Here is an 11,729-nt window from a genome sequence, read left to right as displayed (position 1 = left end):
AGAAAGGAAGGAAGGAAGGAAGGAAGGAAGGAAGGAAGGAAGGAAGGAAGGAAGGAAGGAAGGAAGGAAGGAAGGAAGGAAGGAAGGAGAGAAGTAAGGCGAAAATGAAGAAAGGAGAGAAGGAAGGAAGGAAGGAAGGAAGGAAGGAAGGAAGGAAGTTGAGAGTGAGAGAGCACCACCGCTGCCTCACACAGCAGGTGAAGAAAGTGTTGACGGTAAGTTGCTCTCCAACATAGAGCAGCTTGCTGGTGTTATTGTGTGTGCGGGACGGTGGTGCCAGGCCCGACCTGCTGCTGACGAGTGGTTCACACTCACGCGCACGCCTCCTAACTATTAGGTGCAGGCGTGAACCTGGCAAACACAGGCGTGAACCTGGCCAACACAGGCGTGAACCTGGCAAACACAGGCGTGAACCTGGCAAACACAGGCGTGAACCTGGCCAACACAGGCGTGAACCTGGCAAACACAGGCGTGAACCTGGCCAACACAGGCGTGAACCTGGCCAACACAGGCGTGAACCTGGCAAACACAGGCGTGAACCTGGCCAACACAGGCGTGAACCTGGCAAACACAGGCGTGAACCTGGCCAACACAGGCGTGAACCTGGCAAACACAGGCGTGACCTGGCAAACACAGACGTGAACCTGGCAATCACAGGCGTAAACCTGGCCAACACAGGCGTGAACCTGACAAACACAGGCGTGAACCTGGCAAACACAGGCGTGTACCTGGCAAACACAGGCGTGAACCAGGCAAACACAGGCGTGAACCTGGCCAACACAGGCGTGAACCTGGCCAACACAGGCGTGAACCTTGCCAACACAGGCGTAACCTGGCAAACACAGGCGTGACCTGGCAAACACAGGCGTGAACCTGGCAAACACAGACGTGAAACTGGCAAGCACAGGTGTGAAACTGGCAAACACAGGCGAGAACCTGGCAAACACAGGCGTGTACCTGGCAAACACAGGCGTGAACCTGGCAAGCACAGGCGTAAACCTGGCAAACACAGGCGTGAACCTGGCAAACACAGGCGTGTACCTGGCAAACACAGGCGTGAACCAGGCAAACACAGGCGTGAACCTGGCAAACACAGGCAAGAACCTGGCAAACACAGGCGTGACCTGGCAAACACAGGCGTGAACCTGTCAAACACAGGCGTGAACCTGGCAAACACAGGCGTGAACCTGGCAAACACAGGCGTGAACCTGGCAAACACAGGCGTGAACCTGGTCAACACAGGCGTGAACCTGGCAAACACAGGCGTGAACCTGGCAAACACAGGCCTGTACCTGGCAAACACAGGCGTGAACCTGGCAAACACAGGCGTGAACCTGGCAAACACAGGCAAGAACCTGGCAAACACAGGCGTGAACCTGGCAAACACAGGCGTGAACCTGGCCAACACAGGCGTGAACCTGGCAAACACAGGCGTGAACCTGGCCAACACAGGCGTGAACCTGGCCAACACAGGCGTGAACCTGGCAAACACAGGCGTGAACCTGGCCAACACAGGCGTGAACCTGGCAAACACAGGCGTGAACCTGGCCAACACAGGCGTGAACCTGGCAAACACAGGCGTGACCTGGCAAACACAGACGTGAACCTGGCAAACACAGGCGTGAACCTGGCAAACACAGACGTGAAACTGGCAAGCACAGGTGTGAAACTGGCAAACACAGGCGAGAACCTGGCAAACACAGGCGTGTACCTGGCAAACACAGACGTGAACCTAGCAAGCACAGGCGTAAACCTGGCAAACACAGGCGTGAACCTGACAAACACAGGCGTGAACCTGGCAAACACAGGCGTGTACCTGGCAAACACAGGCGTGAACCAGGCAAACACAGGCGTGAACCTGGCCAACACAGGCGTGAACCTGGCCAACACAGGCGTGAACCTTGCCAACACAGGCGTAACCTGGCAAACACAGGCGTGACCTGGCAAACACAGGCGTGAACCTGGCAAACACAGACGTGAAACTGGCAAGCACAGGTGTGAAACTGGCAAACACAGGCGAGAACCTGGCAAACACAGGCGTGTACCTGGCAAACACAGGCGTGAACCTGGCAAGCACAGGCGTAAACCTGGCAAACACAGGCGTGAACCTGGCAAACACAGGCGTGTACCTGGCAAACACAGGCGTGAACCAGGCAAACACAGGCGTGAACCTGGCAAACACAGGCAAGAACCTGGCAAACACAGGCGTGACCTGGCAAACACAGGCGTGAACCTGTCAAACACAGGCGTGAACCTGGCAAACACAGGCGTGAACCTGGCAAACACAGGCGTGAACCTGGCAAACACAGGCGTGAACCTGGTCAACACAGGCGTGAACCTGGCAAACACAGGCGTGAACCTGGCAAACACAGGCCTGTACCTGGCAAACACAGGCGTGAACCTGGCAAACACAGGCGTGAACCTGGCAAACACAGGCAAGAACCTGGCAAACACAGGCGTGAACCTGGCAAACACAGGCGTGAACCTGGCAAACACAGGCGTGAACCTGGCAAACACAGGCCTGTACCTGGCAAACACAGGCGTGTACCCGGCAAACACAGGCGTGAACCTGGCAAACACAGACGTGAACCTGGCAAACACAGGCGTGAACCTGACAAACACAGGCGTGAACCTGGCCAACACAGGCAAGAACCTGGCAAACACAGACGTGAACCTGGCCAACACAGGCAAGAACCTGGCAAACACAAGCCCAGCTATATAGCCATTACGACTATATAGCACTGGGAAGGAATGAGGATAGGGATTTGGGATGGGACGGGGGGAGGGAATGGTGCCTAACTTTCCGTAAGTGTGAGTCATTCCTGGTCTTTACAAGTCATTAATCAACTAGGCCCAACCATGCTAACCATCCCAACCATGCCAATCATGCCCAATAATGCGGACCATGCCCAACCATACCAACCATGCCCAACCATGCCAACCATACCAACCATGCCAACAATGTCCAACCATGCCCAACCATGCCAACCATGTTAACAATACCAACAATACCCAACTTTGCCAACGGTGCCAACCAAGCCAAACATACCAACCATGCCTAACCATGCCATTGGGCATGGGAGCCGGTCTGCCGAGCGGACAGCACGCTGGACTTGTGATCCTGTGGTCCCGGGTTCGATCTCGGGCGCCGGCGAGAAACAATGGGCAAAAGTTTCTTTCACCTTATGCCCCACAACCAGGGGTAGTCGGTCGGCCGAGCGGACAGCACACTGGACTTGTGATCCTGTGGTCCCGGGTTCGATCCCTGGCGCCGGCTAGAAACTAGAGGCAGAGTTTCTTTCACCTTATGCCCCTGTTACCTAGCAGTAAAATAGGTACCTGGGTGTTAGTTAGCCTTCACGGGTTGCTTCCTAGGGGTGGAGGCCTGGTCGAGGGCCGGGCCGCAGGGACACTAAAGCCCCGAAATCATCTCACGATAACCTCAAGATGCCAACAATGCCAAACATACCAACCATGCTCAACCATGCCAACTATACCAAACATACCAACCTTTCCTAACCATGTCCAACGAAGCCCAACCTTGCCAACCATGCCAACCATGCCCAACCATGCCAACCTTGTCAACCATGCCCAACCTAGCCAACCATGCCCAACCATGCCAACCTTGTCAACCATGCCCAACCTAGCCAACCATGCCCAACCATGCCACCCATGCCCAACCATACCAATCATGCCCAACCATGCCAACCAAGCCCAACCATGCCCAATCATGCCCAACCATCCCAAACAGGACATCCTTGTAAACCATACCAACCATGCCAAACCATGAACAACATTACCAACCATGCATAACCTGGCCAACCAAGCTGAAACATGCCTAACCTTGCCAACCATGCCAAACCATGCCAACCATGCCCAACCATGCCCAACCATGCCAACCATGCCCAACCATGCACAATCATGCCAACCATGCCCAACCATGCCCAGATATGCCAACCATTCCCAACCATTCCCATCCTTACCAACCATGCCTAACCTGGTCAACCATGCCCAATCATGCCCAAACTTGCCAACCATTCCCAACCATGCCAACCATGCTTAACCATGCCACCCAAGCCTAACCATGCCCAACCATTCCAACCATGATCAACAATTCCCAACCATGCAAGCCATACCCAACCATGCCAACCAAGCCCAACCATGCCCAACAATGCCTACCTTACAAACCATGCCTAACCATGCCCATATGCCAACCATGCCCAGCCATGCCCAACCATGCCGAATGATGGCAACCAAGCCTAACCATGCCCAACCATGTCCAACCATACTAACTATGCAAACCATGCCAACTATGCCAACAATTCACAACCATGCCAAACCTTGCCAACAATGCCAAACCATGCCAACCATGCCCAACCTTGCCAACCATGCTAACCATGTCAACCATACCAACCATGCCCAACGATGCCCAACCATGCCCAACCTTGCCAACCATGCCACCGATACCCACCAAGCCTAACCATGCCCATCAATGGGCAACCATGCCACCGATACCCACCAAGCCTAACCATGCCCAACAATGGGCAACTATGCCCAACCTTGCCAACCATGCCAACCATGCCAACCATACCAACCTTGCCAAATATGCCCAACCTTGTCAACCTTGCCAACCATGCCCAACTATGCTAACCATGTCAACCATGCAAAACCATGCCTAATCATGCCCAACCATGCCCAACCATGCCAATCAAGCCTAACCATGCCCAACCATGCCACCCATGCCCAACCATGCCTAACCATGCCAACCAAGCCCAACCATGCTCAACTATGCCAACAAGGCCAACCTTACCAACCATCCCGACTATGCCTAACTATGCCGAACCATGCCCAACCTTGCCACCCATGCTTAACCTGGCCAACCATGCCCAACCATTCCCAATCATTCCAACCATGCTCAACCATGCTCAACCATGCCCAACCATTCAAACCATGCTCAACCAAGCCTAACCATGCTCAACTGTGCCAACAATACCAATAATGCCCTACCATGCCCAACCTTGCCAACCATGCCAACCATGCCACCCATGTCCAACCATACCCAACCATGCCCAACCAGGCCCAACAATGCACAACCATTCCACACATGCCACCCTTGTCCAACCATGCCAACCAAGCTCTACCATGCCAAATCATGCCCACATATGCCAACCAGGCCAACCTTGCCAACCATACCAACCATGCCCAACCATGCCCAACCATGCCAAAGCATGCCCAACCATGCCCAACCAGGCCAACAATGCCCAACCATGCCCAACCTCTCCAATCATGCCCAACCTTGCCGATAATGCCCAACCATGAAACCAAGCCAACCAAGCCCCACTATGCCCAACCATACGACCCATGCCCAACCATGCCATCCAAGCCCAATCATGTCCAACCATGCCAACCATTCCCAGCCATCCCCAACCATACCAACCAATCCCTCTTATGCACAAGCATGCCAACCATACCAACAATGCCCAACCTTACAAACCATGCCCAACCTTGCCAAACATGCCTAACAAACATGAAAACCATGCCTAACTATGCCAATTAAGCCCAACCATGCCCTGTAACACAGGGGGGGGTTCTTGTGTTCTCTTCACCCCCTTTCTCTCTCTGCCCGTATTTTAACTTTGTTCTCTCTACCAAGGGACCCCAAAACTTTCACTTGAGCCGACCCCACGCCACGTGGTCTTAAGACGATTGACTGACTTAAGATTCTACACCCGTATGACGTGACATAGGCTTCTAGCCAAAACCCTAGGGTCGCCTTTTTGCTGCCACCACCAGGCCAACAACACTGAGCAATGATCGAGGCCTGGATCGATCATGCCAATCAATAACTATGGGGCTTGATCCCTACTAGTAACATATAACCTTGGATCTTAAGTGTGGAATTAAAAATCAACGGGAATGATAATTCTGAATCGGTGTTAGAATCGGCGTCCAATTAAACTCTGCCTGGTGGGGATCACGTGACAAGGACATGAGAATGGAAACAATGAAATGGAAAATAATAAAAATGCAAATTACTAGCTAATTAATTTATTCAAAACTAAACAAAATCTAAATAAATGGCACTCCCTGTCAATTAACACTCCCTGACTTTACATTTGAGGCAATGAGTTGACCTACTCCCTATCCAAACTCCGAGCAAACTTTACCTTGGGCGACCAGCTAGCTGTTCGTGCTGTCTTGGGGCCGATGATGGAGGCCACCTGCCCGAATCGCTCATTTTCCCACATTGTTCTCCTGCTCGGCTGGTCCTACCCAGACCAGAGCAGTGTATTGTTGCGCCTAGTATCTAAGTTACTTGCAAGGCTTAAGCTTAACAATTAACCTCTGTTGCACTGAATGATCCAGATTGGTTGAATTATTTTAACTGAAGTTAAATTACACAAGCATCTTAAGGAAGAGCTATTCCCGATCACAAAATGACTATTTGACCTTTGAGAATTACTGAATGTAGAAACTGTTGACCTGTGACCGCCAGGTCACCGAGGTCACTCCGCGCTACAGCCTAGTCCTGGCTCGTGACGTCACTGATGGTGACTTAACTCATTCTCCTAATACTTAGAATACTCCTGATATTATAACCAGTAATATTATACAATTTGGATGAAGACTAATTTCTCTAAATTACTGAATACTATAGAATGATTCATTATACAAAACTTGTGAACAAAGGTGCCAGTTATTTTCACCATCAATCCCCCAGGTCACCACGTGGGTCCAGCTTCCCATCCTCCCATGTGTAGATAAACATTCTGGATAATTCTTACAACAAACCTATTTTGTTACAGCCCAACCATACCCAACCATGTCAACCATGCCCAACCATGCCCAACCTTGCCGATCATGCCCAACCATGAAACCTATGCCCAACTATGCCAACCAAGCCCATAAGGGCTTGGTTGGCATAGTTGGGCATAGGAATTAATTTTATTCCTTTTATGACATAGTGAGGATACTAGATAGGTGTAAACAATTAGTATATTCAGTTGAAATTTCAGCTTGTGTTGTAAGCGGTCGTGGTCCTCTCATGTTCCCACGCCATGCTCGAGCTCACGTGTTGCTGCAAGTAGCAGACGACGCCACCGCACCTCTACCTCTCCGTTCACTATTACAGCTAAGCAGCTGAAACCTTTTCTATTATTTCTTTGATTAAGAAAAATCTAGATCACTCGAAGTTATTTAGTTTATTTGATTTGAGATATCTAACGTAATATGATAGCCTCATAAAAGTCAAATGAGAATTTCTTGGTTAATCAACATATAATCCTTTTAACATTAATCAATTTATCTAATGTTTCTTAATATAGTATTTAGTAGAAATTACTAATTTTATTCGAGGAAGAACCAGCCTCGACGAAGCGTACTGGGAGTAGATTACTTCTGGTATTAACCCCCCATTTTGTGATGGACGGAAAGTTTATTCTCGAACATTAATATTATGCAACCCATTGAAGTTTAAAGAATAATCTTTAATAGTTTCTTATCCATAGGCACTGGTGTTTCAGTCCTTATCAGTTAACTTTATCTGTTTAGCTTTTCAGTCAAAATAGGGTGGTCCTTCGATTAATTTAAATTAATCTATTAATTAAATATCAATCAATTAATAGAGAGTAAACTTTCTCCCCAACAACAGCACTGAACCACACACAGCACACTGACACAACTGTCAATAAAAGCAATGCAATAATAATACAAAAACACTCTTACTTTTTAATTACTGCAAGTCCCCTGGAAGTAAAGAAAGAACGACATGGACATGGTTAATCACGGAGTAATGGTATAATATTGAGACCACACTAAACACAATAAAACACAATCCACAACACACAGTCGCTATATGTGTAATTAATGTAGTGTAAGATGACAAACACACACATAAGGTCTGGTTACAGTAATCATGCAGACTAGCTGTAATAGGCCTATACCTATAGTGCTTCCTCGGGAAATCGAACTCCTTCCCGTAGAAAGATTATGAAGAGCGAAAACCGATCGGCTGACTGGGTCAACACTAGGAATTTGTCACTTGACGAATGATACAAAAATATAATTGTTTGAGTACTCCGTTGATTATACCGATATTTCCCACACACTTGATTAACAGTCACACTCACTATTACCCCTGCTGTTAATTGAAAACACAGGAGACTGCGGAGCGAGGTGAGCAAGGTGGGAGTGAGGTGGGGCTATGGTGCGCGGTGAGGCTGCGAGCAGCCACGTCCAACCGCCTAGTTGACCAGTCCAGCAACGAGGAGGCCTGGTCGACGACCAGGCCGCGGGAACGCTAAGCCCCGAAAACACCTCAAGGTAACCTCAAGGTAAGATGACATGTGTATACAGTGTCATTACAGCAAAAGCATAATGTTTAATTGTTCCAAGCATATAATATTGTATGCATATTAGTAACACGAATATATTTGAGCATTCTAAGGTTCCACACAATTTATACATAACTTTCACTACTGACTCTTCGTTGAATATTATTCCAGGAAAAATCCCAGACGAATGCTGCATGAGCGCTTCTGAGTCACCAGACTTCCAAGCTTCACCAAAACCAAAGTAAGTCACATACAATTGTTGTATTTATTTTCCCATGATCTGGGGGAATGTATTTGAATAACATTAGAAATTGAATTGTTTATTTTTTCTTGCACACCAGGGAAGTACAAGTCAGTATCGCAGTGCAGGGGTTAACAAAGGGAGGGGGGAGGAATACAGACACTCCCTGAAAGTTCTAGGGACACTTAAAACTGGATATTTTCGCAGAGGAAGGGACTCGACATCGCCATATTTCGACAACTGTATTTATCTGCTAATCGTTATTTATCACCTCGGTTGCTATCTTAAAGACAATTCTACTTATACTCTATTAGATCACTTCTGATACTATGGGCAATTGCTTCCTTATTCTTACTCACCTCACATCAAATTATGCCCATCTCTAGTTACACCCATTTGTATATAATAATTTTAATGCACAAAGAATCACATTAACGTGATGCATCAATAGGAAAATCACTAGGCGTCTTCAAATAAAGACTAACCTCTCCCACCTTACATCGTATTCTAAAATGTGCACACTTAATATCACTACGTTACTTCACCTACTTGTCGGCAACGAAACCCTCACTGCAGCTCAACTAAAAAAACTCAACAGCATGTCAACTTTCCAGAATTTTTTTTTTACTTTTTTTTTTACTTCTTGTGACACGCACTAAAATATGGAGCGAAAATATTTATTAACTTTCACAAAAAGAACTTGTCTGTAACAAAAGTTGTCTGTAACAAAAGTTGTCTGTAACAAAAGTTGTCTGTAACAAAAGTTGTCTGTAACAAAAGTTGTCTGTAACAAAAAGTTGTCTGTAACAAAAGTTGTCTGTAACAAAAGTTGTCTATAACAAAAGTTGTCTGTAACAAAAGTTGTCTGTAACAAAAGTTGTCTGTAACAAAAGTTGTCTGTAACAAAAGTTGTCTGTAACAAAAGTGGTATGTAACAAAAGTTGTCTGTAACAAAAGTTGTCTGTAACAAAAGTTGTCTGTAACAAAAGTTATCTGTAACAAAAGTGGTATGTAACAAAAGTTGTCTGTAACAAAAGTTGTCTGTAACAAAAGTTGTCTATAACAAAAGTTGTCTGTAACAAAAGTTGTCTGTAACAAAAGTTGTCTGTAACAAAAGTTGTCTGTAACAAAAGTTGTCTGTAACAAAAGTGGTATGTAACAAAAGTTGTCTGTAACAAAAGTTATCTGTAACAAAAGTTGTTTGTTACAAAAGTTGTTGGTAACCAAAGTATTCTGTAACAAAATGTTTATGCTACAAACTTTCTTCTGTAAAACAAAAAGTTGTACAACCTGAAGGTGCATGAACCCTGAACAAAATACTACTGTCATCAACCCAACCATCCAACCCGACCTTACCTACCAGCGAGTTAGACATTTTATGAACAAATTTAGTTCATTTAACCATCTTAATGAGCTTAATTCTCTGAACCAACATAATATTACTTTGTGCATGCATGGTCCTTCAAATAAATATGAGTTAATTAAGCAACATTTAAACTTGAATATTTTTAACTTTCGAAAATTCTCTAACTATCGTAAATAATAATACTTTGTTAAGGCCATTAACTACGCATGTATATGTTCATGCTAATTAATGTTAATTAACATTAACAACATAATATTAATGTAACCTCCTCTCCGGTCTAACCAACATTAAATCCAATATTTGAATTTGATACTCGCAAGTTCTCACAACTTGTCTGTATATTTATATTTACTCGTCATCAAAGCTTAGCCAATAAAGAGACCCTGTTACAAGGCAATAATTATATATTTTAAATAATATCCTTACAATTTTTGTATGTGCTTTCATCAGCAACAGAAAGCGCCGTTGTTTCCCATATCAGACCAGCAGCAGTTGTTTCTCTTTCACCCATAATAGCAGCAGTATGGATCTGGGGTAATGTCCAAGATTATCCAACATATCCCGGTCCTCGGTTTGCTTATCACCAGACACTTTTCTCTCACCTCCTAGCTACCTTTTCCCATGCACCACAAAACTAATTCTTCTCAGATAGACTCCGTAAGACAAAATGGTAAAGCCTCCGAGGCCTCAGAGGAGGCTTTACCAGGCATCACACGAACTTCAGAAAAGCTTATACTTTTAATACATATTTGAAAATCTCCTAAACCTTCTAATAGGTGAATGTTTAATCTTTCATCAATAGGTTCTAGTCTGTAACGTTACTATAACATTCTTAATAAATTCAACACCCTTTACATTGTTAACAAAGGGTCATTAATATGTATGTTTGCTAACATTAGGATCTTGTACAATAAAACTTTATTGGTCAATCATTGTAATTTCACCCCAAACCAACCTGACCTTTTACAAAACCTAAGTCAAAGTATAATGGTAAACTATATTCTTTGAAAATTTCGCCTTTTTCCCATACATCGTATTCATTAGGAGACATTCCCAGTCCTACCCTATGATAAGATCTTATATGCCTCAAACATTACCCTGTGTCACTATTTTCCTCTCGTTACAGAAAGTCATATCTTCCTTGTAATTTAGGGGGAAAAAAGAGAGCCGGTTACACTATCCATTCATTATATCCAACATTATTCCCCACACCTAACCAGTCCCTTGATATTACGGCCAGTGCTCAATGTCATTTTATATTTTGTCTTTAAATCATCAAATATTTTAGTTTTATCCTCACAAGAGAGGTATGGATATACCTGCTTTACCACAAATTTACTCGTAATTTATAGACAAAGGGGTAGTTTTTGTTATTCTATATACCCTCTACCTAATCTATTACCTCGAACATTACATTATTTTTTGTTTAGGAATTATAGGACAGAGCTGGTTAGTTACGCTATTTGCAATATCCAGACCGAACACAGCACAGTTTACCCTATTCTTAATATTATATAAATTGGTGAATTTCTCTCCGTTATGCTGTGTTTAAAATTTTAAATTACAGGAAAACTAAATTTTGTCATAACAAGCATTCCATCTTAGTCTATTCCATTCACCTGGGCTTTAGGAGACTCGAACCGTGAACCCCAGGCATGTGGGACTGAAGCTCTATCAACTGAATTATTGAATACCCTTTTTAAGGAAAGTTTCGAGAAGCAGTTATTTATCTTAGTCTATCCTCAAGGTTTTCCAAGATCAAGTTCTTCCTCTCATGCTGTTCATAACG

At 45.4% G+C, this 11,729-nt stretch overlaps 1 protein-coding gene across 1 annotated transcript; it reads right to left on the bottom strand.

Annotated features, from left to right (window-relative positions):
* Positions 1-326: 326 nt before the first annotated feature.
* LOC123756762 (uncharacterized) lies at positions 327-6,248 on the bottom strand. Its single transcript, XM_069323255.1, has 4 exons — positions 6,139-6,248; positions 1,712-2,695; positions 729-1,565; positions 327-603 (listed from the first exon to the last, which is right to left on the bottom strand). Exons 1-4 carry the CDS (start codon positions 6,246-6,248, stop codon positions 327-329), a joined length of 2,208 nt encoding a protein of 735 aa, XP_069179356.1.
* Positions 6,249-11,729: the final 5,481 nt, after the last annotated feature.

Source organism: Procambarus clarkii, chromosome 1 (genome assembly GCF_040958095.1).
Source record: "Procambarus clarkii isolate CNS0578487 chromosome 1, FALCON_Pclarkii_2.0, whole genome shotgun sequence".
In the NCBI taxonomy this organism is placed as follows: domain Eukaryota; kingdom Metazoa; phylum Arthropoda; class Malacostraca; order Decapoda; family Cambaridae; genus Procambarus; species Procambarus clarkii.
This window is presented reverse-complemented; position numbering and strand designations above follow the sequence as displayed.